General features: G+C 64.6%; 1 protein-coding gene across 1 annotated transcript; it reads right to left on the bottom strand.

The window, feature by feature from the left end:
* On the bottom strand, nt 1-27,308 carry LOC307191774 (SCO-spondin-like; the record flags this gene model as incomplete). The annotated part of the gene is given in 66 exon segments (XM_079931966.1): nt 1-181; nt 678-774; nt 777-798; nt 901-1,028; nt 1,515-1,598; nt 1,990-2,106; nt 2,243-2,298; nt 2,300-2,373; nt 2,377-2,378; nt 2,627-2,823; nt 3,440-3,564; nt 4,081-4,209; nt 4,776-4,936; nt 5,301-5,345; nt 5,348-5,475; nt 5,586-5,682; nt 6,012-6,086; nt 6,089-6,194; nt 6,436-6,641; nt 6,734-6,925; nt 7,036-7,082; nt 7,699-7,868; nt 8,258-8,347; nt 8,814-8,893; nt 9,028-9,172; nt 9,174-9,646; nt 9,745-9,822; nt 10,690-10,908; nt 11,235-11,327; nt 13,045-13,272; nt 13,376-13,558; nt 13,647-13,663; nt 13,665-13,785; nt 13,898-14,050; nt 14,182-14,398; nt 14,490-14,581; nt 14,679-14,834; nt 15,429-15,761; nt 16,161-16,313; nt 16,521-16,754; nt 16,960-17,129; nt 17,195-17,286; nt 17,403-17,554; nt 17,894-17,935; nt 17,938-18,008; nt 18,107-18,375; nt 18,377-18,485; nt 19,130-19,265; nt 19,592-19,707; nt 19,709-19,846; nt 20,077-20,171; nt 20,292-20,481; nt 21,280-21,392; nt 21,394-21,515; nt 21,750-21,915; nt 22,113-22,319; nt 22,321-22,467; nt 22,469-22,536; nt 23,173-23,308; nt 24,121-24,200; nt 24,203-24,264; nt 24,677-24,917; nt 25,143-25,314; nt 26,447-26,483; nt 26,872-27,030; nt 27,259-27,308. Coding segments are annotated over 66 exon segments (8,844 nt in total).
* Between the last annotated feature and the right edge of the window lie 480 nt (nt 27,309-27,788).

Here is a 27,788-nt window from a genome sequence, read left to right as displayed (position 1 = left end):
CTAGGGGACGTGGAGGGCTGTGGTGTCACCAGGCGGGGGCGCCCGTGGTGCCAGCACTCGCAGTGGTATGCACGCACCAGGGTCCCCCGGGGCCTGCCCCGCACTGCAGCTGCCCTGAGTCTCCGTGGCGTTGGGCTCCCGGCACGTCTGCTCACAGGGCCCCAGCTCCCCGGGGGGCCACCTGCTGCCACATTTCTCCGGGGGAGGCACTCTGCCAGGGAAGACCACCGAGCCCACCACTCGGGTCAGCCCTGGGTGCAGCCTCGATTCTTCCCCCTCCCACACTAGGCACCCTTGGGTCCCTGCTCCTGTCCCCAGCGCTGCCCACTCGGCTCCAGCAGCCTCCAGACTTCTGGGTTTCCGAATATACCTCTCTGCTCTATCCACCCTCCCAAATACTAGTGGCGCCCAGCTTGGTAAGTGGAGGTAGCACCGCCTAGGACATGCAGGCCCCTCTCCCCTTATCAGGGCCAGCCTGGCCTTGGCTTTGGAGGGACCAGCAGGGATGTGGGCAGCCCACATCTCACCCCGACAGCCAGCGACGGGGCAGCTGAAGGCTCAGCCTTGGCCGACACTGGGAAGACACTGCTCTTGTTCAGATGCCTGCCACGCCTTCCTCCCCACCCCCGTTCTCAGCAGCCCCGCCCTCCATCCCCACCCACGCCCCCAGCCCTCACCAGCGGGTGCAGTTCCGGGTGAGCAGAGTCCCTGGGGGCATCTCCCGACCCTGCTCTTCAGGAGTCAAGCTGAGGCCCCAGGGCAGAGAGCTGGGCGCACGCACGTGCCGTAGCGCAGCAGCTGCCGCGGCGGGGCAGGCTCCGGTTACACTTGGACCATCCCCCCTTCCCCCCACCTGCCTGCTCCCTCACGGGAGAGTCAGGGCATGGTGCCCACACCCACCTGCCCTCCAGGGCAGTCACAGCCAAGCTGGCAGGGCTCCTGCATGCAGAGGGTGCCAGGCTGCAGATGCGAGCACAGGCGCGGGCACGAGGTCGCACAGGGGCTGAGCACCTGGCCAGGTGGGCGCTCTGGGGGGAGCGCAGAGAGCGAGGTGGTGTCCCAGGGAGGGGGCTGCCTCGGGACCCTCCGCCGGCCGTGGCGATCAGCCGGGACGGGCCCTGGGCTCGGCAGCACGGCAGGGAACAGCAGGCACCCAGCGCCCTGGGTGCTCACTGGGGCAGGGCTGCAGGTTACGTTCCTGCCGTTGCTCCGTGTCCTGGGCCTGGCACGGTGCCCCCGCAGGACCTTCCTTGCGGCTGCTCCAGTCTGACCAAGGCCCGAGGGCTGGACACTCATGGGGGCGGCACACCAGGGACCCATTAACACAGGTGCTGTGCCAGCGGTGTGCAGAAAGGGCTCAGACCCTTGAGAGTCAGGTGAACAGAGCCTCTGCTCCCCAACAAGGCCCATAACCCTGACCTGGCCCGAGCCTCCCACCCAGGGCTCCCCATGTCCCTGCCTGGCCGCTGGCCGGCAGCCACCCGCCTCGGCCGAAGCCAGCACCTATGAAGCACTGGGGCTGGGGAGGCCACAGCGGCAAGAAGACATGGGCACACGGCGCCCATCCTGTACCAGCTGGCCAGGGGGACAGCGGCAGCCTGGGAGAGCGGGGCTGGGGCGGGCGCACGTGACGGATCCCTCTGTTAGCCAGCTGGAGTCCAAAGCCTCAGGCAGCCCTGGAGCGCCCTACAGGCTCCGGACGCGCAGGCTCAGCGGCCATGGCTCACGGGCCCAGCCGCTCTGTGGCATGTGGGATCCTCCCGGACCGGGGCACGAACCCGTGTCCCCTGCATCGGCAGGCGGACTCTCAACCACTGCGCCACCAGGGAAGACCCCCTGGGAAACTTTGAGGCTTCCTGAGAGCATCCTTAGGACGCAGCCTGTCTTGACTAAGGCTCACTCGGGCAGCACCCCCAGCCGGTTGCTGAAAGTGACTCAGAGGTCCACTCGGCTGCCCTATAACTCACGGCCCAGCCATCTGCCCGCCACCTGGGTGGCACCGTCCCTGCAGACACTGCACGCGGACCCAGAGGTCGGCACAGCTTCTTGGGCAGTGGTCGGCACGGTCCAGGGTGGGCACGGGGTCCCGGGCCTCGCAGCTCTCTCCTGCGGACCAGAAGGTAGGAGTCTGTGTCGGGACTTCATGAGTCCCGAGCCTTCCCTGGGCACCTCCAGGGCCAGAGGCAGCATCCCCCTCAGGTGCCATACCCCTGGCCCCTCCTCCGCTGCTGGAGCCGGCTACCTGGGCAAGGCCCCATGGTGCAGCTCTCAGTCTGAGCCCATGGCCCCTGGCAGCCTCCTCCAGCGCAGCTGGAAACCCCCACTGCAGGGTACCTGGCAGCGGCTCCAGGCCCCCCAAGGACTCCACTGGCATCAATCTGGGGAGAAGAAGCGGAAGTCGGTCCCCAGGCCCGCCTCCTGCCTCCAGCTGAGCCCCCTTCCTCACCTTCTAGCTGCTGACTCTCCAGCCTCAAATCCAGCAGGCCCTGGGGACTAGCCGGAGGGCGAGCAGGCCAGCTGACTGCTGGGACGCTGACGTGAACAACGCGGCCCAGCCCTACCTGGCCAGGCCCGACTCCACCGCATTCCAGGCCCCTCCCCCTGTGGCCTCCGCCCCGCCCATCACCTTGGCAGGCTCCAGGGTCTGGGCAGAGACGCTGCTGGCTGAGTGGCACGGTGCAGAGGTCTGGCTCCCCGGCCCATGGCCTCCCCGTCTCGGGGTCCAAACAGAGGCGGCGGCGGTGCTGCTCTGAAGCCAGCGTGGGGACCGAGGTGGAGGAGAGGCCAGCTGGGTCCCCGGACCAGCGCTCCTCTAGGGCAGTCCTGGAGGCAGGGCCCACAGGGTGACCACTCGGACCAGCGGCTCAGAGGCAGAAGACCTAGGAAGGGCGGCGTCTGAGCATCCTTCCCGGGACCCTCCCCCAGACCCAGAGACCACAGTAGATAGGGAGGGAGGGGCTCAGCTTGTGACCAGGAAGGTCCGGAAACAGGAGAGGCTGAGGGAGGTGTAGGGGGCCAGGGCAGGGTGACCAACCATCCTGGTTTGTCTGGGACCGTCCTTGTCCTAGAAATGAAAGTTCCAAGTCCCGGAAACCCACCCCTCCACCCTGGGCAAACGGGGACGGTTGGTCCCCCTGGTCCCGAGTTACCTTGACAGCCCCGGCTGGTGCGCTGCAGCTCCCCATGCTGGCACTCACTGTGGGAGGGGGCAGTCAGGGTGGGCTCAGGAGGCAGGACCCAGCCCAGCGCCGTGGGCAGGGAGCTCACGTAGGGGTAACCTGGGCTCTGGGCTCATTTGGAGCAAGAGGAAGCTGGGACCGGGCCCGTGGGGCTTAGCTTGGCCTTCTCTGCGCGGCTGCCCCGGGGAACCCCTCCCCGTCCCTGTTCCACCCTCGGGTCCCAGCGCTCTGGTGCCACCTTCCCCGCCCCCAACACTCACCACTCTTTGCAGCCCAGCTGCAGGTGGTCCCCGGGGGCCAGGGTCACCCCAGCTCCTTCTCCTGAGATGTGCTGGTAGTTACACTGCTCTGGGGGAATGCAGCCTCCAGCCTGCTCCAGCAGCCCCTGTGCAGAAGGGGAGACGAGGACAGGGCTGTGTGGCAATCATTTCGTCATCCTAGTGCCAGCGCCGTGCAGGGCCCACAGCAGCTGCACGCGTGTGGTGCTCAGCCAGGGCATGGGTGAGCGGCCACGAGGCAGAATGCGAGAGCTGTCAAGGCCCCGAGCACCGCAGGTCTGCAGGAGAGGGGTTCATCTTGGACGTCACGGAGGGAAGGAGGCGTGGGGGTGGACGGGGGGCCCCTCCTCCTGCAGCTCCTCCCCGGCCCCCCGCCCCCAAGCCGTCACAGTTCTCCCACTTGGCAGCCGCAGGCCCAGCTGTGGCTTTGTGTCCGCTTGTAGCTGCCCCCAGGCACAGTGGGTCTTGCCCACCTCCTGCCCTAGCTGCCCTCTGTCTCTGCCCCTCTGCCTCCCATCTGCCAATCCCTGGAGCACCTGCCAGTGCCAGGCCCCGAACCCCATGCAGCTCCCTGGCTCTCCACGGTCCAAACCAGTTGCTGCAGCCTGTATGGAGGGTCTGACCCGAGCCCAACTCATCTCCAGGCCCAAGGGGCTGACCCCCCTCTCCCAGGATGGACAGGTGGCCCCCGGGTCAGCGCCGGCAGCTCGCAGCTCCTGCAGCAGCGAGGCAGTCAGCACACAGGAGCACTGCTGCGGGGAGCGCAGGAGAAAGTGCGGTGGCCCAGGCTGGAGCCACCTGCCGGGTGCCAGCTCTCCGCATCTGTGCACATCCTCGGAAGGCGCGTGGGGAGAAGGAAGCGGGTAGGGGAGGACGGTAGGGGGCAGGGGTGAGGCCCTGGGCCCTAGGAGAGCATTTCCGGCAGCGAGTGGGACTGTTCACCTGTGTCAGGGGTATGAACGTGAGCGATGCAAGGCTATGGGCCTGATCGGAGATGGCCAGGCACCTTCCTGTACAGAGCACTTAGCCAGGACACGGCAGGGTCCACAGAGGCCCTTCTAGGATGGGACGGGGGAGCGGGGAGCGAGGAGCGAGGGAGGAGGAAAGGGCCTCAGCCAGGAACCAGGACACCTGAGTCTGAGTCTAACTCTGCCAGTAACTGTCTCCTGACTTGGTGTGTCCCTTCCCCTCCCTGGGGTTCAGTGTCACCAGCTCTAAGTCAGGAGGCTTAGAGGCTGCCAGAGGCCACAGGGTCTGCAGAGGTGAGAGCTGACAGGGAAGGGGAGAGGCGTGGGTTCCAGGCAGGGTGAGTTCTAACCGGGACACAGGCCAAACGGTGCAGGAAGGTGCCTTCGGGGCAGTGACGGCCCTCCTCGCAGCCAGCAGAGAAGCAGCCCACCTGCCGAGTGATGTGGGCGCAGGAGAAGGGGCAGCCCTCGCCGGGCTGGCACTCCCGGTACAGACGCCCGGCCGGGCAGCCTGCCTCTGAGGCAGCACCTGCGTCAGTGCCCAGCTCCGGCCCCGCTGCCCTCGCTGCCTCCTGCGCCCACCCCGCGGCCTGCCTCTGCTCACCCTGGCGCCCACCCCCAGACAGGCCAACAACACCCTCCCGAGCCTGCCCCTCAGGGCCCGTGCCACGCCCGCTCCTGCGGTCCCCCCACACCTCAGCACAGCCCGAGTCTACCTCCTTCCTCCTTCACTTGCCCATCACTGGCCTGGGTAAGGGGCAGCCTGTGGGGATGGCGTGGGAGAGGTCAAAAGGCACCTGTGAGTCAGGGTCAAAGGCCAAAGTGGGAATCAGCTCAGTCGGAGTGTCCAGGGCAGAGCCTGGGCTGGGACTCACCTCTGCAGACCTGGGTGCAGCAGATGCGGCTCAGGCGGGCGGTCTGGGGCAGGGTGGCCGGGCGCAGCACCGGGAGCACAGCTGCTCCCCTCCTCTACACGAAACACTGCCGTCCTCCCAGGGGCCCCAGGAGCCCCGCACCTCCCACCACTGCAGGATGCCCGCCACACAGGTGCTGGGGACAAGGAAGGCAGCTTCAGAAGACAGGGCCCTGCTCGCTTCCCCGACAGCCCTACTGCCCGGCTGGCAGTCCACCCCCTTGCCTGGCTCACCCTCCTGGCTCACCAGTTGTCACACGGTCCAGTCGCCACCTCCCTGGGCTCCAGGCTCTCCCAGGAGCTGAGCCCAGACCCTGCGGACCGGCTCTGGTTCTCAGGGATCCCTGAGGACACAGGAGTGGGGGCGGACACTTCAGACGGCTCAGCCCCATCAATCCCTCCTCATACCCTCCTGCCTCCTCCCTCCTCCCTCCCTCCTCCCTCCTCCCTCCCTCCTCCCTCCCTCCCTCCCTCCCTCCCAGACTCCACCCCATGGGGACCGGGATCCTGGACGCAGGAGATGGAAGCCCCAACCTGGACCAGCCCAAGGATGCAGGAGTTGCCCATTCCCATCCCACAGCCCCAGGTTGGCCCCTGTGGGCAGAGCGGCAGGGGCCAGGCAGGCGGGTGCTTCCATGCTCGGGGGCCGTTGGGGGGGAGGGGAGGCGCTGACCCATGGCTCCGGGCTGGTACTGGCAGCGGCACTGGGCTGGGGACACACAAAGGCCGTCCTGGGACAGCTGGCCAAGGGGCACCCACAGCTGGGCTGGCAGCCTGTCGAGCCTGGCTGGCACACGACCCCGGGGGACAGGTCCCGGCAGGAGCGGGGGCAGGGCCGCCCACAAGGGAGAAGACCCTAGCCACCTGCACAGTCTACAGCAGGAGGGAAGCAGAGAGGGTGGGTGCTGAGGGGGTCCACCCTGGGGGATCCCGACTGTCGGGCGATAAGCCCTCCTGCTATGCCCACCACCCGCTCGGACCTTCACCCTGCCCCAGTTCCACGGGGTGAGTGACCTAAGGGCTGTCCCTCGAAGAAAGTGACATGCAAGTGTGTATGTGGGGTGTCAAAGGTCAGAGGCAGCATCTCCTAGCCTTACAAGGGACCCCCCCAGAGCTCCACAGAAGCCCTCACCTGTGCATTGAGTAGAACTGTCCTGGCAGGGGCGACTCTGCCTGTGGCCCCCAGGGCAGGGCCGGCCTCCCTCAGAAGTGGGGGGCCAGCTACATGCTCGGCTCTGATGGGACTGCCCCAGGCAAACGTCACAGGGAGACCACGGTCCCCATGGGCCCCAGCCTCCATCCACTGTGCCAGGAAGACAAAATCATCCAGCGGCCTTAGGAGGCCCAAGAGGTCCCAGCCTATTGGGATTGGCACAACCTAGTGGGGCATCTCACCTGGGCACTCAGGGGGGCTGGCGCAGCTCTCCCTCTGATGCTGGGCTCCTGCCTCCCCCGCCTCCCCAGGGCACGGAACCCCTCCATGCTGAGGAACCGGGCAGGTGCAGGCCCTGGAGCGGGTCCTCGTCTGGCCCCGGCAGGGTTGGGAGCACGCCGTCCTCTCTGACCACGGGCACCAGCCTCCAGGCACTGTGGAGGCGAATGGCGGGCATTGGGGTGCAGCCATCCCTCCCCTGGACCCAACTCTCTCTGCGCCCCTGGGCTGCTTCTCCTCACCTTCCCCGGAGCAGGGTGCATACCTGGGCAAGGCAGGTCTGTGCAGGTCAGCCTGCCCTCGGAGCAGGTGCTGGGCGGGGCACGCAGGCACAGGAGGGAGAGGGCAGCTCAGCCCCGCCGGGTCCTCCGCACACACCCCTCCCAATCGGCCCTCCCTTCCATCCGCCTGGCCCCATTTCCCTCTGAGGTCTCAGTCACCCTCCCCGTCCTCTAGCGCCTCCAGCCCCTGCTCCCTGACCCACTCAGGGCCCTCTCAGGTGTCCTGTGGACTCTGTCCTATGGGGAAATGATCACAGGTCGCTGCTGCTGACAGGGGCCAGACAGAAGGAGGAAACACCACACCGCTGCCCCCTTGCCCCTCACAGCACACGCCCAGCCCTCCAAAGTCTCCCAGAACTGCGGAGCTGGCTGCCTCGGTTTCCCCACCTGTCAGACAAGGGGTTAGGGGGCCTGCCACACCTCCTCAGGGCTTGTGGGAGCCTAGCGTGCATCCGCTGAGACCGGGAGAGCTCAGGTGCACGAGACACAAAGTGGACTAGTCCTGTCCTCACCCCTGCACCTGTCCCTGCATCCTGCATCCTACCCACACGGTGCCTTCACCCCTGCGTCTTCATCCTGCCCACATGGTGCCTCACCCTGCCCACATGGTGCCTCACCCCTGCATCCTGCCCGCACGCCCGCCTCACCAGCAGCTGCAGCCATCGGGCCTCGCCAGTTGAGCGCCGGGACGGTGCCGCTCCCGGGTCAGCAGGCCCAGGCAGCTGCAGTGGCTGGGCGGCACGCAGACAGCGTCGTCAGCACTCAGCACCTGGTCCGGCGGGCAGTAACCGCCTGGCTGGCAGTGCCAAACCCAGTGCTGGGGGACAGCAAGGGAGGGCCCCGGTCAGCAGAAAGCAGGGCCGAGGGGACCGGGAAGGGCCCCCGGGACGGAAGATGAAGTGGAGGGGGAGGGGGGCAGAGGGGAGAAGGTGCGAGGCTGCAGTTCAGAACTGCTGCGTTCTACACTCAGTTTACGCCGCGCGGCCACCGGAGTTTCTCCTCCAGGGGAGGAGGGGGAGGGAGAGGAGAGCCTGAGAGGAGCTTCCCTGGGCGGAGTGGCCTCCAAACGTGGACCCCATGGAGGGATGAGTGGGGACCGAGGCATCTCCCAGACCTCCTAGAACGTAGGGAGCAGGCGACTGGAAAGCTGGGGGGAGGGGGCGTTTGGGAAGGCGCTGGGGCTCCCTGGGGGAGGCCGGGACCCACCGCCTCCTCGTCCTGCCCCCGTGTGGGAGCCTCCCGACCTCCCTGGACAGGTCCGAGCAGGGCCTCCAAGTGCGTCCCTTCTCCCCAGCCCTTCTCTCAGCATTTTTGATTCGGGTCGGCTTCCTCACCACCGCGCAGGCGCTGCTGGACAGAGACCCCGGCGGCCTGCCTGTGTCCCTCTCCATGGTCCTGGGCGGGCGCTCAGAGGATAGCCCCACACCCCCGCAGACGCAGGCGCACAGGCGCGCGCACGGAGGTAAGGCCTGTGCGCCGATACGCCCCTGGGGTTTACGATGATATAACGGGATGATTGCCCCTGCCTATGTGTTTATGCTGCTTCTGTCATAAAACGTTTAAACTGAGAAATGTTTGCGGTAAGGAAGGCAAGGGCTGCTGGGTGAGGCTTGCTTCCACTTCTCTCTGGAGCAAGTGGGACCCTGATGGGCGCTGACCCCGCCCCTTCTCACCACTGCGGGTCAATCCCAGGTCAGAGGGGCCACACCCCAAAGCCACACCCTGCCGTCCCTCAAAGTGACCCTCAGGAGCCCAGACTCACCACGAGGTCGTCACAGGAGCAAGGACAGGGAGGGCCACAGGGGCTGGACTCGTCCCCCTGGATGGCGGTGCAGTTGGTGACTGGGGGGAGGGGACAGGATAGGCAGAGAGCTGGGCGGGTCGCCCACCCCGGCCCACCCAGGCCCCTCTCCCCGTCATGCTCCCTGCAGCTTTCCCACCTCTGCCCTTGACCCAGCCCCGTCGCCAGCAGGTACCTGGGCATGGCAGAGCCTGGCAGGCGGCCCCCTGGGCCCGAGGCCCCTCGCAGTAATCCCCCAGGCCCCGGGGTGGGGTCCGGCTCTGGAGGCCGCCCACACAGGAGTGGCGGGGGCTTGGCTGGTGCAAGGCGGCAGGCATCCACAGGGCGCAGAGGCCACATCTGGGCTCCAGGGGACTCACGGTCACACCCCAGCAGGAGGCAAGGCTCCTCCTCTGCCTCAGGGCCTGGGCAAGGAGGTGGGGCTGAAGCCAGTGGGGGCAGCAGTGCCAAGCTGGACGGTGTAACGCCGGGGGGCCTGGTGCAGAAGCGGTGCCGGTGGCGTCGGGCAGGGCCACAGGAGGCCAAGCACTCGCTCCATGGGGTCCAGGGTGACCACAGGAGCCTGTGCTCCTCAACAAGAGAGGCCACGATAGTGAGAGGCCCGCGCACCGCAATTAAGAGTGGCCCCCGCTTGCCACAACTGGAGAAAACCCTCGCACAGAAACAAAGACCCAACACAGCCATAAATAAATAAATAAAAATTAAAAAAAAAAAAAGAATTTCCAGACCAATCACCATTTTACAAACAGGAAAACAGAGGCCCATACTGAACGCCACTTGCCTGGGGTCACGTGCTGGTCACGGGGCTGGCAGAGCAGAGCCACGCGCCCTGAGTTCAGTGCTCTGCAGCAGCAGCCAGGGTGGGAGGGCTGGTCAGTCCCTCTCGGGGCACTGAGCTCTGCACAGGAAGCAGGGCCCTGTGCACTGTCCAGCCACTGCTTGCCCAGGGGACACACACCAGGCATTGGCCCTGGGGACACAGAGATTGACAGCTCAGCCTAGGCACATTCACTTCTCCCCCGGGGTCCCACCTGGGAGAGGCATCAGCTCGGGGCACGGCTGGGAAGGTCGTGGGGCTGCATGGGAGCTCAGGGAGCACGGTCCCTGGGGTGACAGGGAGGGGTTGACAAGGCCGTGGGTGGTGTGGGGATGAGAAGTGAGGGCAGGGCGTGGAGGAAGAGGTGGGTGCCTCATCTGTTCAGAAGGAGTAGACACTAGCTTGAGTCTCCTGGATCTTTCTCTTGAGTATTTCCTTCCTTTTAGTTTTCTCCAATAAAAATATTTTAAAGCCCACTTGTCAAATTTGTGGACATTCCAGAAAAAAAAAATCTAAGAGAGAAAAGGCAAAAGAGAAAGGGGCAGGGGGAGAGGAAGAATGAAGGAGGGAACTGGGGGAGGACCAGGGGACAGAAAATAAAAAGAAAGAAGAAAATTAACTGAAAGGAAAGAAAAAAGAACGGAAAATTGAAAAAAACAGAGGGAACGGGGTTAGCGCGCCCTCTACTGGCAGATCCTGGTATCCGTTTTGAGTGTTGGGTGCTTCAAGGTTTCTGAGCAGAAAGCAAGTGCACCCCAGGAAGTGAATTACACTCAGGAAAGACAAAGAGGCAACTGGAAGGAGAACGTAGAATGCCCCCACTCCAGGCTCTAGTTCCATCATAAATTGCCTCTCCCAGCTGAGCCTCAGTCCTCCCATCAGTCAAATGAGCACGATGCCTGGGGGGAGGGACAGGGGTCGGAGTGAACACTACCCCAGCCCACCAACCTCCAACGCCACCGCTACCTCCATCCACCGTCTGCCACCTCCTCCCCCAGCCCTTGCCCCCTCCCCACGCACCAGTGAGGTTCCAGGGCCATAGCAGGTCCAGCTGCAAGTAGGGGGGCTGGGCGTGCCACTGAGTATAAGCTTCCTCTACGGGGCTCCGGCCCTGCTGCCCAGGTGCCTCCGTGGGAGGCCTTAGGATGGCAGCCCAGGTGGGGCGCTCCAGCTGCTGGGGAGAAGCATGCAGGCTCCCCTCGGGGCGTTGGGCCAGGCCCAGGGGAGAATAGCAGGGATCTGGGTGCATGAGAGAGGGGCTGGAGCTGGGGGAGGGCAGAGGCTGGCAGGAGCCTGCTAGGGGCATAGATAGGAAGGCACGAGGGGAGTTGGGGGATTTGAAGGGCCCACACAGTTGACCTTGTGGTGTCAACAGGGACAGAAGGCTGGTTCAGGAAAGGCAGGGATGCAGAGGCAACTTAGGCCGGGATGACGTCTAGATGCTTAGGCAAACCATCCTCCCCGTGGAAGCAAGAGGTATAGCCCAGCGATCCTGTTGCCCTCCCAGGTTGGACAACCCTTGGGCAACAGCCCCCCTCTGCCCTACGGTAGCCCGTGGCCCTTACCTCTGGGGGGAGACAGAATGTAGGTGATCAGAGGGGCCCCGATCCGGGGGCTTGGGGCTGGAGAGGCCATGTGGCGGACCGTGTGGTTGTCTCCTGCGTGGGGAGACCCAGGCTCACACCAGCCCCTGGCCCAGCTCCCTGACCTCTCTCTACTTCCTGGGGCACTTTCTCGCCCACGACTTCCCAGGAGCTTTGAGAACAGCTCCCCAGCTGGAAAAGCCCATCCTCTTTCCCTTGTTGTGAGTTGGGGGTTTTCACTTCCACTGAATACTTAACGTAGAATAAAACCACGAGTCCAAAGCCACTTCAGGGGCCAGGACCGAGCGGCTGCAGTTCCTAATCCAGGGCTGCTGTCGCTAATTGGGTACCCTTGTGGGCACAAGAAAAGGGCATCTCTGGATGGAAGCGGTCCTCCAGGCTAGAGCCTAGCCCCCACTCGCCACATAACTTGTGCAGTGAACCACCTGTACAACTGTGCGTGCGGGCTCTCTCCTAACCTCAGCAGCCTATGGGTGCACTTTTAAGATATGGAATCTGGACCCAAAGGCACATCAGTTTCTGAGCCTTTGTATCTTCCTGTTTTATTTATAATTCAGTTTCCAAGTAAAGATGCTCTTGAAAAGCCCAACTTTGTCATGGTTGCTCTTAGTGGGAACAGGGAAGGAACCAGATCTGGCCCAGCAGAACCAGAGAAAAGAAAGTGTCCTCAAGGGTGACCTCACAGGGGACGCAAAACCCCAAAAAGGTCAGAGGAGGCGGGCAGAGATTGAGGCCTGGCCTTAGGAGAGCAGAGACAAGCGAGTGCTCTTCCCCCCAGTCCCACCCGAGGGCCCCTTCCTTCCCCAGCATCCAGGACCCAGGCTCCCATCACCCTGAGGCTGGGTAGCCGGTGCCCCCCACTCGGCGCTGTCACCTGTGGCTCGCTCTGAGTCCTCGCCACCCTCCTCCCCTTGGGGCCCCTCTGCTACCCCGCAGACCCACTAACCAGGCAGGACACAGTGGCAACATGACTCTCCCAATCCCTCCACCAGAACCCAGTCCTGCGGGCACAAGAGTCAGGCCAGACGTGCTGAACTGGCCACCTACCTGGCCCGACCTGCGACCCTGGCCTCTACACACCTCGCCCCGCCCCCGCTGCCCTGGCCCCAGGGCCCCTGTTCCCCCCTCGCCTGGGGGCAGGTGCCCAGCGGGCAGTAGTGGGAGCTACGTGACGTGCTGCCGTGCAGACACGGGCAGCCCTGCAGTGGCCCTCTCGCCAGCGATCCCCGACTCGGCGGACCCTCGCGGGGCCTCGGCTGGCACCTGGGGAGGGAGGGCCGCCCCTCACCTGCTGAGTGGCTCAGCTAGGCAACCGCCCCATTCTGTTTTGCCCGGAGCAAGGGGTTTCCCAGGACTCAGGACTTTCAGTGATAGAACCTGGAAAGTCCTGGGCCAACGGGGACACTTGGTCACCCCGTCACCCCGACCCCACCCCGAACCCGAGAAACTGCAGCTGGCCCAAGCGAGGGGTATGGAAGCAAGCTATGCCAGTGGAGCGGCCCCAGAGGGGACTGGACAGGCGGGTGTGGCTACTCCGCCTACAAGCCTCACCCCAGGTACCTCCAGAGGCACAAGGTGCAAACCAGAGGGCCCATACCCGTCCCTGGGCTTGTGGGCCCCCTGCACCCCCTTTTGGACCTCCAGGGCATAAAACTGATGCAGGAGAAGGCCAGGGATCCCCAAAGATGCACTGGGAGTCCTGGTGTTTAGACTAATAGGGGCACAGAGTGCGGGGGTCCTTATCTGGGGTCCGTGGTGCCCGTGGAAGCACCCTGAGCACAGGCGGCTTCCCACGTGGGAGCTGGAGGTGAGGCCAAGGTCCCCGCAGGTCCCTGGCGGGTGCAGTAGCTGTAGGCCTTGCGGTGGATGCCCCAGCGCTGGCGACCTCGGCCAGCGAGGCGGGCATTGTTGGCGCTCCGGAAGGACCACTGAATGCTGCGGCTCCCACAGGGGCCCAGGCACTCGGTCCAGGGAGGCCAGGATGACCAGCCACAGTTCACTGAGGGAGGGCCAAGAGTCAGGGCCACAGCAGGGCAGGGTGCGCCACCGGCTGGTCTGGGAGGAGACCAGAGACCCCTCAGGAAGGGCCGGGGGGGCCTCACCGGCACCGTCTGGGTTGGGCCGGCAGCGCCGGGGCCGTCCATCTCGGCAGATGCAGAGCCGGCAGTCGGCCTCGACGCGCCGCCCACGCCAGTAGCGGGTGCCGTCCACCAGGCAGGGGCACTGCCGCGGCCACACACACCGCCCCTCGTCACCCAGCACCTGCCCTGTGGGGCGCCAGCAGCCTAGGGAAGGCCCAGGGCGAGGCTTCTCTGCGGAGAGCTCGGTCCCGGCAGACATGCCCGCCGTACCCCAGGCCCAGAGCTCCCTTACCTGGGCTGCTGTAGGGCGGTCAGGGGGCACTCGGCCTGACCAGAGATGTCATCACAGGTCAAAGGGCAAGGGGCACAGGGATGGAACACCAGCTCCCCGGAGCAGGTGACATTGGGGCAGCCGTCCTGAGGGCAGGGTCCTGAGATGAAGCCGAACCAGAGGTCATCGAGGGTGGGTCCCCTTCAGGGACGAGCCGCCCACCAGCAGCCCCTCCACACTTCACCCACCTTGCCCTCCTCCCGTCCACTCACTGGTCTGGCGGGTGCTGGGAGGGGCCCCAGGCAGCACGGCACAGGTGTGGGCCCCGTTCCGGGGTGGGCGGCACTGCCGCTGCCGGGCCATGGTGCCCCTGCATGGCTCAGAGCATGGGGACCAGGGAGACCAGGAGGTCCATTCACTGTCCACTGTGAGGAGAAAGGGCCGACCGGTGGGGAGGTGGGCCGTGAGGTTGGGCCGGGGACCAGTGCCTTCCTCCCGCCGGCTCTCTGTAGGCCCCGCCCACCCCACTGGCCTCCTGGTGCCCAGGACCCCACACCTGGGCAGGCGGCCGTGAAGCAGGCCTGAGTCTGGTGCTCGGGGCCCGGGCAGTGCCGCAGCACCGGGAGGCTGGGCGGGGAGCAGCGGCAGCTGCAGCCCTGCACCCCGGGCCCGCACGTCTGGCTGCATGGCGCCCATGGGCTCCAGGGGCCCCAGGCCTCACAGCACTGCTCTTCCCAGGAGGGCCCTGCCTCCCCCGCCAATTCACAGTCAGGCTGCCCCCTGGGGAGGGAACGGGGTCAGGGCGACTTTCGCTTTGGGGGCACAGCGGCTCTACCTTCCACACCACCCGTTCCCCACCCTCACCAGCTGGAAACCGAGGCAGAGGCCATCCGGGTAGGAGTATTCTGGGCCGGGAAGCCCTGTCCTGTTGGGGCCTCCTGGGACTGGCAGCCCCTCTGAAGGGAAGAGGAGAGAAAACAGGTAGGTGGGAGTGAGAGTCACCTCCCAGGGCCCCGCCAGCCGTGGCCTCCATCAGGGGAACAGGGTGCCTACCACAGCCCAGCTCATCCTCGCCCTGCGGACAGTCGGGGAGCCCATCGCAGAGCCGCTCAGGGTTCAGGCACAGCTGGGGAGCCAAACCACAGGGGAAGAGGCTGCCGCAGCGGGGCAGGAGGCCGCAGAGGAGAGCGGGGCAGCCGGAGGCACGGGCTGGGGGTATGAGGCAAAACCCTCAGGGGACACAGCCTGGCTCAGACACCTTTGTGAGGGGTCCAGGAGGGGCAGGCCACAGGGGAGGAGATGGGGCCTGTGGACAGCGCCCAGCTGCCACCAGGTGGCCAGGCCGTGAAGGTCCGACTCGCGGGGACACAGAGGGGACCCCCAGGCCTGGTAGGGAGAAGCTGGGGGGAGCCCCCCCAAAACTGCCCCCCACCCCCTGCGGCAGAGCCACTCACTGCCCACCCTCTAATCCATCCAGCCCAGACTCCTCCTGAGATCACAGAGGGCAGGGCTCTGGCAAAAGGGGCGCGGCAGCCCTCTGTGCCAGCCCTGTCACCATGGCCTTGTGGGCCCCTCCCCTCTGCCCACTCTGACCCTATACACAGTGCAGCAGAGTCCCCTCAGGACAGAAGCAGCCCTCCACACGGGCAAAGACAAAGGCCCTTTCTTCTCTCCCCCGGGGCTGGGCGGGCGGGCAAGAGTGTTCAAAGAGAGCTTCCGGGAAAAGATTCAAGGAGGACAAAACTCGCTCAGATTCGGCGGCCCCCAGACCTAAGTCGCTCTCTAGCGAGCGCCACCCCGAACCGCAGGCGCCGGGGTCCCCGTCCGAGCCGTGGGGACAGTGTGCGGAGCCGTCGCACAGCTGCGCGGGGGCCACACAGAGCGGGCCGCGGGCGCAGGGCGGGAGGTGCGGCGCGCAGAGCCGGTCGCGGCCGTGCTCGCCGTCCTCGCCGTCGCAACGCCAGCCCCGCGGGGCGCACTCGCCGCTGCCGCCGCCGCTCGCGAAGAGGCCGCACGGCGGCGCTGCGGGGGCTTCCGCGCTCCACCCCGGCGGGGCGCCCGGGGATGCCTGCAGGCCGCCGGGCCCTTCCACCGCCTCCGGCTCCGCTCCCCTTCCAGGCCCTTCCGGCCCCCTACCTGCGCCTGGCCCTCCCCAAGTCCAGCCGCTCCCGCTTTTTGCTGCCCTACTGGTTTTCCAAAAGCTCTCCCGTCGCATCCAAGAATTCCCGTTAGACGCCAGTCGGTTTAGAGGGGGACCTTGAACTTCTGGGAATAAAGTCTGGACTCTTTCAGTCCCCCGCAAACGCTCTTCACTTCCTTCATTCCGGTGTCTCCAGGAGGCTGAGTCTGGGCCCTGCTCCTTCCCATCCCCAGCATCTGCCCCAAGGCCTCCCTCTGAGGCGCTGTCCCCTCCCTTCCAGGCCTCCAGACCCCATTTTCTCACCCCCTTCCCTCCAGGAGACTCACCGGGGCTGACGCTGACTTGGGGAGTAGGTGCAGTCTCCCTGGAGACAGCAGAGGGGCCAGGCAAGGTACCAGCCGGGGGAATGGGCAGAGAGAGGAGCGGGCAGAGCCCTGGCCCCTCGTCGGCTCCATCTGGGCAGTCCCAGATTCCATCACACAGGTGGATGGTCCCCACGCAGGCACCATCGATGCAGGACACCTCCCCAGGGGTGCAGTTCACTTGCCCTGTAGCCAGAGAAAGGCGCTGGTCCCAGGGCGCTGCCCCTTCTCCTCACTGTTTGGGGTGCCCTCACTCACACACCCACAGGTGCCCATTTCCCAGCTGGAAGCTGGATTGGTGAAGGAGGGGAGGCAGGCAGGTGGGGACCCACAAGATGGGTCTCTCGGAAGGGGACACCTGGTGGACTGGAGTCCGGGGTAGGGACCGCTAACCCCAAGAGGACTCCTCGTCAGCAGCGTCCGGACAGTCAGGGTGCCCATCGCAGAGCAGGGCGGGGGGCAGGCAGCGCCCATCAGCGCAGGCCAATGAGTCCTGGGGGCACGGGCAGCCCTGCTCATCCGTCCCGTCTCCACAGTCGTCCTGCCCATCGCAGATCAGGGCCAGGGGCAGGCAGTGGCCGGAGCTGCAAGACGTCTGCCCCTCCCCACGGCCTGGGGTGTCACAGCCTGGTGTGGGGAGGGCAGGCAGGCTGAGGATGCCAACAGAGGGTCCCAGAGAAGCCCCCAAACCCAGAAACCAGAACAGCCCTGCCCACAAGTCGCAGCTGCTGGTAACAGGAGCGGCAGCTTAGGAAGCCGCCTAGGACGCACGCTTCCGTTACACTTTCAAGGACTAACCCGCCACTCGGCCACTGCCACCCGGGACACTCACCCTCCTCGTCTGAGCCATCGCCACAGTCATACTGGTAGTCACAAAGCCACCCGTGGGGCACACAGTGCCCGCCCTCCTGGCATGGGGCCTCTCCCTCCGCACAGCTAGGCACCGGCTCCTCCCCGCGGCTACCGTCATCCCCAGAAAGCCACTGACTTTGCTGGCACGTGCTGAGGACAGTGTCCAGGGCTCAGCCAGCCCAGGGCACAGGGCTCCCCCCAGGCCCGCCACTCACCAGTTGCCACAGTCTTTCTGCAGTACGGTGCCCGGGGGGAAGAAGCTGCCTCGCCACTCGCAGGGGCAGGAAGCCGGCTCGAGGCAGACTCCTCCTGAGATCACAGAGGGCAGGGCTCTGGCAAAAGGGGCGCGGCAGCCCTCTGTGCCAGCCCTGTCACCATGGCCTTGTGGGCCCCTCCCCTCTGCCCACTCTGACCGTACACACAGTGCAGCAGAGTCCCCTCAGGACAGAAGCAGCCCTCCACACGGGCAACGGCCTGGCAGTGCCACCCAGGCTCAGGACCGTGGTCATGGCAGGTTGGGGGGGGACGTGTGGGGCCACAGGCTTCATACCCCTGGCCCCCTTCACACTGCAGAGCTGGGTGGAGAGGAGAGAGGCTTGGGTCCCTGAGGTGCACGGGCACCAGGGTGCAACAGCAGCAGGCGAGCCAGCCTGAGCGACACTCAGGAGGGCACGGGGGTGCGTGGCGCAGACCCTTGCCGAGCCCCTGCCGAGGCTATGTGCCACGTGCGCGCTCCACAGAGCCGCAATTTCATCGCGTTTGGTTCATCTAGGGAAGTGGCTGGCGCACAGTAAGCACTGCACACGTATTCGCCCTTGAATGAATGAACGGCTGGCTCTCAGGCTAGAAGTATCCTAGAAGGAGCTGAACGTGTGGTGGGACTGGGCATCCGGGACCCAGGGTGGGGCACTCACGGCACAGCTCCTGGCTGCGCCAGCGCACGTGGATCCCGTGCGGTGCCGGGAACACTCGTCTGCGTAGGTGGCGATGGCCGAGCAGAGACACACACAGTCGCCCCCTGAATCACGTCTGAGGGAGGGAGCGCTCGGGCCCAGCCCTTCCCCAGGCCTGCTCCTCTCACCTGCGGGTGTCACGCACACACCACTCGAAGTGCTGCTCTGGGGCACCTCCGCACCGCAGCGGGCAAAGAGCGACTGCCGCATCGCACTGCAGCGGGCGCGGGCCCAGCCGGGCACACCACGGTGGACCAGCCAGACTCCTCCGCAGCACCCAGCCTCTCGAACCCCCCCACCCCGGGTTTCCGCAGCTGCCCCTCCTCGCTTCCCCCTTTCCTGCCCATCCTCACGGCGCAGGGGTGCCGCAGGTCCCCTGGCTCTGGGCAGAGAGGATTGAGGCACCAAGAGTGGGCAACCAGTTCAGCCGTGGTCTCCAGGCAGGACTCCCTGGCGGCTCCGAAGGTCATTACTGGCGTCTCCATCAAAGTCTCCACACAGCCCAGCCACCCGGCCGCGGAACTCGGGGGACAGCTGCACCAGGACCCGGGTGCCCGGGCGGAGAGGGCAGCAGGGGGAAGGATTGTGGAGACAGGATCCCGGAGGCCTTCTTTAGGGCAGGGGGCTGGGAGAAGACCTAGGTGCCTATTATGTGGGCCTGCTTGACCTTCCCAGGTAAGTACCACCACCCACCAGGGGACGCTGGCTCCCTCTTTCGGGGGTGATGATTGGTGGGGATAGAAGAGACCTACCTTTGGGGGGCTAAGGGCAAGAAGTGAGAGCTTACCTTCCGAACTAAACCCAGGTTGGGGGGGGCGGTAGGGAAATTCTCCAAAGGGCAGGATTCCAGACTCCAGGACGGCCTGTGACACCCACCAGCCCCAGAGGCCTCAGTGCAGGCGACTTTTTCCCACAGTGGGGGTTATTTTGATCTCCTTTGATTTCTCAGTAACGGTTATTTCTAAATCGCCAACTGCTTGGGTTTGGGTGGTGGGCTGTTAGGAAATGTATTTTTATTTCTTCTCTCTAAAACTTGGTATTTTTAAACTGTTTCTTTGGTGAGGAGGTATTGCTTTCATAATGAAGAAAAATATAATTATGAAAACATAATTTGGAGACTCTGACCACACATGAGAAGGAGGAACAGTTTGTGGGGAGCTTCGGGGTGGGGGTCAGATGGCTGGGGGCGGGGGCTGCCCTTCATCCCAGAGCAGGGTGAGGCCCAGGCAGGTGGCGAGCTGCAGGAAGAGGCCAGCACGGCGCAGGCTCAGCCCGGAGCCCGTGTAGACCTTGGGGGGCGTTACACTCACCCCATTCACTGTCACTGCCTGGCCTGTGGAGGGAGAGAGACATTCAGGCTCAGTCTTGGAATAAAGGGGCTCCAAGATCCCCACGAGGCCCTCCTAGCCTCCCCTCCAACCTTTCCTTTGCTTCTCTAGCTGTGTGACCTGGGGCTAGTCATTAGACCTCTCTGGGCTTTAATTTCATGGAGCCTTCCGGAATTATGATTCCCAGCCAAGAGAAGAGGCACCAGCCTCACTGCACCGATGGTTAGCAGTGGGGAGACACAGGGAACCCCAGACCTCAGCTACCCACGCAGCTGTGATGCCACCTGGGGTGCCCCTCCCTGGCAACGTCACCCTTCAATGTCGCAGCCACCTCTCAGCATGTGCACAACGGTGCTCTGCAGGCGCACGGTCAGCGCCTTGGTGCAGGTGATGCCGCTGGCCCCGCAGGACAGGTCCTGGGCAGAGACTGTGAAACGGCCGCTGGCCCCGCACCAGCAGATACTCGCAGGCCCCGGGGAAGGTGAGGGCCAGCCCATCGAATGTCACATAGTGGGGGGTACCTGGTGCCTGGCACCGTCCATCACACCGCTGGCCCGTGCAGCGCCACTGCCGACCCTGGCACACCCTGTGGGCAACGGGGAGAGGGGAGACAGATTCACGAAGACAGGGACCTGGAACTGTATCCGGGGGAGGCAGCCGGTCCAGATTCCAAGCAACTCCAGACAGACCCTCAGTTTGGAGAGATGCTGAGGACTCCGGTTGTCCAGGCCAGTCTGGATATCGCACCCACCATCATCCCAGCCCCTAGCCAGGGGTCACTAGGTCACAGGGTTACAGGTCACGGGCTGGGCATACCAAATGTTATAGTCCTCCTGGATTGCAGCGTTGGGCGGGTACCACTGCCCACCGTGACGGCAGGGACAGAGCTCGGGAGGTACGCAGCCCTCATCCTGAGCAGAGGCCGGGGACAAACGGCTTCTTGGCGGACTGCCTGATCCCCCCCACACCAGTTACACACAGGCAGGGGTCAGGGCTGGGCTCTGGTTCGGGTAGCCCCCTCCAGGACTTACCAGCAGCACGGCTCCCGGGGGACAGACACAGCCCCCCATGCTGCCTGGGGGGCAGGAGCCATTGGCACTGGGGCTGTCACAGGTGAGGAGGGAGGCACCAGGGACGTAGACGAGCCCACGGGGGCAGAATGCCCGTGGTGGGGCGCAGCGTTGAGCAGTGCAATTCCACAGGCCCCTCTCCTGGCAGATGCTGCCAGAGGTGGGGAGGCAGGTAAGGGCCAGGCCCAAACCCAGACTCACTTCCAGGCCCCTGACCTGCCCTGGGAGAGCCTCAGGATCCCAGGGGTCTGGAGCCCCTAACGTTGAGGGAAAATCCAGCTCTGACACTGGAGACCTGAGCGTCTCACCCCCGACCCCAGTTGTCACAAGCACAGGAAGTGTTTCCAGCACCTGGCCATACCTGGGATAGACACTGTCACCCTTTCCTGCCCCAACTCGAATAGAGGCCATTCTCTGGGCTCTGGGGAGGGGCAGAGATATTGAACAACCCTACTCCCAGCACAGGTAGGAAAAGGATTTCGCTGAAGTCTCACTCTCACCCACCAAAGCCTGAATCCGGCACAGCCCCTGTAGGTCTGTAACTTGCCTTTACTTCCTAACCCATTGAAGAGCCTCTGGACCACACTCACCTGGAATTCAGAGATCTGGGTTCTAGTCCTTCATCATTAACAAGCTATGTGACTCTGCAGGCTATTTAGCTTATCCAAGCCTCAGTTTCCTCATCTGCAAAATGGGAACAATTCTTCCTCTTCCTACCTTACTAGGTTATTGTAAGAATAAAGTAAGATTAAATAAGGTAATATACGTGAAAGCGCTTTACAGGCCCTGAAGTGCTCCACAACTGAGGGCAAGTTATCAGCATTTTGTCATTCTGACGTGCATGCCATCGGCCCGGAACCCACAGAGCTACATCCCCGGCCCCTTTTCTCTAAGCTCCACCTCTTCACCCCCAAGCTTTTTGCCTCCCGCCACGGGTGTGTGCTCTTACCAGTGGTTGCAGTCCTTCATGGTAGCACTGCCAGGGGCATAGCGATGGGCCCCAAGCTGGCAGGGGCATGAGCCGGGGGACACACACTGGCCCTCAGGGTCCCAAAGCAGCCCCAGGGGGGCAATTACAACCGGCCACACAGCTGCCCAGCTCCCCACAGCCTTCAGTCTCCCCACAGTTCCGACCGCATACTGGGGCACACTCCTGGTACTCCTGGCCACCGGGACACAGGACAGCTGGGCACAGAGATGCATGCAGGTCAGGGGCATTGCCACTGCTGCTCTGCCCACCCCTCCGGACCCGACAGTCCCTACGTCTCTGAAAGAAGGCAAACCCAGCAAACTGCCGAGGTCAGAGGTCCTTCTGGGGACCCTCCCCTGCTGCAAAGCCATTGGATCCCACTGAGCCATTCCTAGAAGGTGCTGGAAGAAAGAGCCTGGGGATGGGGCTGGCCGGCTGAGCAGACTCACGGCAGAGGGTCTGGTCTCTCCAGGAAAGCAGGGCACCCTCCTGGGCACAGCGCCGAGCATAGGCAGCGAGCACGGGGCACAGGCAGTCCCCGCCGTGGGTGCGGCCACACACAGGTGCCAAGCAGCGCGGGTGGAACCGTGCCCTGTCCACCAGCCCGTGGCACTCCTTGGAGGGAGATGAGGAAGGGGGTCGGCTCCTCCCGCACGGATTCCCCTGTCTTCTCTGGTCCCCACTGCCACCTCCCAGTGCTCAGCTGTCCTGGCACGGCACCAGGGCCCTCCCGGTAGCCCAGGAGGAGGGCAGGGCAGGTATTGACCCCATTTTCCAGGTGCAAACAGGAGGAGTGCCCCCAAGCTGGCTACCTGGAAGACTGGGCCATGCAAGATGGCACAGGCTGCCTCCACGAAAATGTGACGCTGAGTGTGGGTGCTGCAGCGGGAAAGCGGGGCGCTGTCCTCCGAGGGGCACCTTCCCTCGCCTGCCACTTGGAACTTGCTAGCAAAGGCGGCAATGCTGGTCTCCACGTTGCCAGCAGGAGTCAGGAAGTCATCCTGCTGGTTCCAGGCCCTCTGTGGCTTCGCCCAGCCACTCACCCGCCCTCTGGCACACCTGGAGGGCATGGCGGGCGTCCAGGGTGATGTAGGCTGCAGGGTCAGACGCTCCCCAGAGGACACGGGCCCCAGGCCAGCGCAGCAGCAGGAAAGTGTAAGAGGCGCCGGGAGACGCTGAGGCCCCCAGAGCCGCTCCAGGGCAAGACCACATCCTGCCCGTCCACCAGTACTGCTCCTGAAATAGGGGGTCTGTGAGGGGGCCACCCCCACAGGGCTGGGCTGGGCTGATGACGGTGGGGGGAGGGCACATTGCAGGATGGGGCTGTGAGAAGGGGAAGGACCTGGGGCAGGAGGGGGGAGGGCCTGTGTCATGGTGGGCTGCCCACCCTGAGCAAGGGGAACTGGAGTGACCCCTGGGAGGTCACGCATCCCACCTACAACCCCCACGTGACCCTTCGCACCCACTTTGCCTTTGCCCTTGGAGTCAGTGTGCAGGAGGGGCTGGGACTGGGCCCTGGCTGTCCAGAGCTGGGAGGGGCCTGCCTGCCTCGGTCACCCCAAGAGGCCTTTCAGATCCCTCAGAACATTATGAATTGTATTTTCCCCTCAGGATGGGGCAGAAGATGCCTTGGGAAATTTCCACAGGACTTTATGTCTGCTTCAGAGATGGCAGAGTGAGGGGGAAGTTGAGGCAGTGATTTGGGCTGAGGGAGTCGCGGGAGAGTTGGGCTCAGGAACCACAGGGCAGTGTGGATGGAGGGTGCTGGACAGAGCCCAAGTCCACAGGGAGAGGAGAGATGACAGGAGGCCCCTGGGGCCTGAGCCACACTCCAGAGGGCTGCTGGGAGCAGAAGGCCTGGTAGGTAGGTACCCTGAGAGCTGAGGCCACCTGAGTCCCTGAGCTGGACGTGGGTGTCCCCCAGGGAGACCGAGATGGCGTGGAGGCAGCTCCCAGCATTGCAGTCCCCGTGCTCCAGTACAGTCAGTAGCGGCCTCTTTACGAAGTCCTGGGGCCGATGGTGAGGAACATGGTGGCGGTGGGGCAGACCCTGAGAGCAGCTCCTGTTCTACTGGTCACCAACGGCACACACTGGGGCAGCTTCCACGCAGCACGTACGCTGACCGCCTGCCAGCCAGCCAGACTCTGTGAGGTAAGGGGCTTAACCCTCACCAAGGGCTGGCATATGTGACGTGTGTGTGCGTGTGCGTGTGCGTGCTCGCGTGCACCCGCATGTGGAGGTGTGTGTGTGCATGTTTGGGCAACATGTCTCCTCTCCCTCCTCCCTGTGGGTATGTACGCTCATCTCTGTGTGCCCGTGCACACACACACGCTAAATCTATGTGCACACGTGTGAGCATGTCATGTGCGAGCTCCTGTTTGTGCCTATGTGTGTAAGAAGGTGGCCTGGGCCTGGAGCTGGGAAGTCACCTAACTTTATTGGGGGAGGGCTGGGAGGAAGGAGGACCCTCATTTCCCCTGGGGTTGTTTTACAGGAAGTAGCGTGTGACAAGCCCAGCTGTCCCGTGTGTGAGAAAGGACCGTGAGGTTGGGTTTTGTTCTGGGCCCCTGGGCTGGGGTGGCGATGACGGCGGGACTTTCACAGGAACCTAAGGAGGAGGCAAGAACCCAAAGGGCAGGCTTGTGGGTCTGCGGCTGCCATCTTCCCTCCAGAGTCGTTTCTCTCTCAGCTTTTCCCTGGACGACTGTGTGTTCTGTTTATTCAGTGGTTTGCTTACAGTCCCTTCTCCCCCATAGCACCCCTGCGAGGGCCCCCGCTCTGGCACGACACCCCGCTCCCGGACTTGGTCCTCTGGACACCTGCACCAGGCTGAAGCGGCGACCTGCGCGGCCGCGGTAGGAGAAGCTCCGCCCATCGAAGGTGAGGTAATGCCCGTCCCGCCCACCGCGCCCTCGGCGGGGCACGGCGCCTGCGCGCAGAGCCAGCGGCCGTCCTGGCCAACGCTGTGGGCGCGAGGGACTGGAGAGCGCGCTCCGGATCGGCCCCACGGCGGAGGCGGGGGGTGGGGGTGGAGTGGAGTGGAGGGGGGGTGGGGATGGAGTGGAGGGGGGTGGGGGTGGAGTGGAGGGGGTGGAGGGGGAGACCGAGCTGGAGACGCCCTCCTACCCCCCCAAAACCCTGGTCCCTCCCTCCCCCAGCACCCCCTTCTCCCCGTTAGCACTAGAGGTCAACTGATGGAGGTCACCGGCTAGGTTTTTAAGCAGGGCCGTTACTTATGCCTTGAGAGGTCACAGGTCTCTTGTGAGGGAGGCCCCAGAAGGGAGGCAGGTTGAGGAGATAGCATAAGGGAGGGATCAGAGGGGACCAGGGAGCCTCCAACCCGAGCGAAAAGGCCAGCAAGGCCCGTGGACCCACCGCGGGCTGCACAGCTGGCGCACGGTGTCACCGGGGTCGTAGCGCCGGCGTCGGTGGTAGCAGGGCCAGCGGGCGGCAGGCACACAGAGGGCGCGGTCCCAGAAGAGGCCGGGCGGGCACTCGCAGCCGCTCACGCACTCTTCCCCGCAGGACCCCTCGCCCCCCTCGCCCACTGCCGAGCAGCTGGGCGGGCAGGCCGAGGCGCAGTCCGAGCACAGCCGGCCCCCTAGGCACAGGCGCTCTGCGGGCACAGGAGTGGCTGTGAGGCCCAAGGAGCTTCCCTCCTCCCGTCAGATCCCGCTGCCGCTGGAGAGCCAGCAGGCCTTGGCAGCCCCCCGAGAGGGGCGCTCAGGGGGTGGCGGACCCCTCAGGAAACAGGAGCCACGTGACGGCCCTCGGTCAGTTCCCAGTTCCACAGGGTGGGGAGGCCAGAGGCTGTGCACGGAGGGACAGGCGGGAGCCCTACCGCAGAAGCCGGGCTTCCTCCAGCGCACGTGGATGCGTCGCGCCGCACGATCCTGGGCGTAGCTGGCCAAGGTGGGGCACGCGGCCTCCAGCCGCTCCTCCCGCCCACTGCCCGCTGGGGCCCCAGCACGGTAGGCAAAGAGGAAGGCCTCGTGGTACTCAGCAGGGGGCACCTGCCGAACCGGGACAGCCCCTCAGCCAACCAGCCTTCTCCAGTACTCATCAGCGCCTCCCTCCTCTTGCTTCCAAAACGCCCTGGTTTATAACCAAACAGGTGAACACTGCAAGGGACCTTAGAGATAATATATAGGAGCCTCCCAGAGGGGGCGCCCTGACCGACGGCCCAAAGCAATTTGGTGCCTGGACCAGGTGCCCGGTTTGGCAGCTCCCCAGCACTCCCCCTTCCCACCGCTCCAGTGCCTGATGCCACCTGCACCCCCACCCGTACCTGGACATGGCATTCCCTGCATGGACCGTCCAGCAACTGATGGCACACATCCTGGGCTGCAGCCTCATAGCGCAGTGGTTAAGAATCCGCCTGCCAATGCAGGGGACACGGGTTCGAGTCCTGATCCGGGAAGATCCCACATGCCGCGGAGCAACTAAGCCCGTGCGCCACAACTACTGAGCCTGCACTCTAGGGCCCGCGAGCCACAACTACTCAGCCCGTGTGCCACAACTACTGAAGCCCGCGTGCCTAGAGCCCGTGCTCTGCAACAAGAGAAGCCGCCTTAATGAGAGGCCTGCGCACCGCAACGAAAAGTAGCCCCCGCACGCTGCAACTAAAAACAAGAAAGCCCACGTGCAGCAACGAAGACCCAACGCAGCCAAAAATAAATAAATAAATAATTAAAAAATAAAAGAATTCTAACTGCCTGTCAGGGGAGCAGGTGACGGCCGGGGCTGTGCCTTTCCCACAGGCTGGGGTCTGTGGACCCACCGGGGAGTTTGTGGCTGGAGCAGCTGTGGCAGGGCTGGGAGTGGCCGTCCCACCAGCTGTGTCCCCAAGGCCAGGCTCAGCACTCCTCCAGGCCCCACAGAAGCGTTAGCTGAGCCTGCCCTCGGCTGGCACAGCCATGTGGCAAAGCAGTGGCCCTCAAGGCTGGCTTCGGCAAGGGCTGTGGTGGGTAGAAAGAGAGAATGGGCAGAGCCAGACGGTCAGCCTGGACCGGACTTCCCTCCCCAGGCGGACTGCCACCTCCAGGCAACCCTGGATCTGGGCTAATCTCAGGCGCTTACCCAGGGTGCAGTGGGTGCTCCCCACCTCCCCCCCCCCCACCCCCAGCCTGGGCAGCAAGCCCTCACTGTCAGGTTCCGTGCAGCAGGCCTGGTTTCCGGGGGCCTGGGTCCACCAGGTAGGGGGAGGGGAGATGTTAGTGTTCAGCCCCATCCCTGGGAATGGCCTGGGACATTCAGTCTGGTCACCTACTCTCTGAGAGGCTTTATCGTGTAATTTTCCCTTCTTGGTCTCCATTTCCAAAGCGAGAATGATCTCGGGAAGGCGGACTGAAGGGGGGGCACGGGGAGCAGGCATCATGACTCTCCCTGCGCTGCCCACGGAAGTGCCCACTCATCCCCCACCCCCACCCTCCACCCCTCTGGAGCCCACCCACGACCTGCTTCCCAAATGCCCGCTTCTCCAGGTCACCGCTCAGTCCTCCCCTACTCTAAGGATGTCACCCCACGGCTCTCTCCTGCTGGGCAGGTAGCCCAGCCTCCACGTCACTCACTTGTAGATGGGGCAGAGTGCCACACGGCCACTCCAGGTCAAGTCCAGCCACCAGCCCCGGCGCTGGTAATGATGGAGGCTGGTGCAGGGCACCAGGTCCTCCTGACGGGGGGTTACTTCCTCCTCCACCAGGATGGTCTCTGTCCACTCACACCACCGCCTGCCCATAGATGGGGAGCGACAGCTGCGGCCACTGTCCGCATCTGTCCGGGAGGCCCTATCCTGTGACCCCACTCCCCCTGGAGAGTTAGTTAGCTGAGGGGGAGGCTACGTTATGCAGGCTGAGAGAAGGGGGTGCGGGAAGGAGTCTGGCTGCCCCAGAGGGGCCTGGGCCTGCGGCAGGAGGAGAAGGACCTTAGTCCGAGGAGCCCCAGGGTGGGCTGCTTACCCGTTAGCCAGTGCCCATGCCGTCCCACAGAGGAGGGCAGGGAGCAGCATGGCGACCCCCAGGTCACCTTTGGGGGCTGTGAGGCTTTGGGGAGCCAATGCTGTGGCAGGTGAGCAGAGGCTGGGGCTGGCCTCCCCAGCCCCACACTGCTGCTACTGCAGCCTGGGGTCAGTGTGTCCAAGGCGGCCTGAGACAGCGAGCGTGAGGCCCGTGGCACTGGGGAGGTGTTATCTCAGCCCCATGCCCAGCTGCCCAGAACCAGATTGGACCTGCCTGCACATGGCGCAATCCCCTCAGAGGCCAGCTGAGGCCAGCTCTCCCTGGAAACAATCCCCTTCCCTGTGCGAGTGAGTGAGTATGTGTGTGTGTGTGATGGGGGGTCCGTGTGTCCCTGATAGTACACTATCAAGCCCTACCACCAATTAACGTGGACAGGGGCAAGCCACACTCTCTTTCTGGGACTCAATTTCCTTACCAGTAAAAACCTCAGGGGCCTCCCGGGGAATCACAGGTGGGATAGGGGCTCCATG

Source organism: Stenella coeruleoalba, assembly GCF_951394435.1.
Source record: "Stenella coeruleoalba genome assembly, chromosome: 9".
NCBI lineage: Eukaryota > Metazoa > Chordata > Mammalia > Artiodactyla > Delphinidae > Stenella > Stenella coeruleoalba.
Note: the sequence above shows the minus strand (reverse complement) of the source record. Positions and strands in the feature narration are given on the sequence as shown.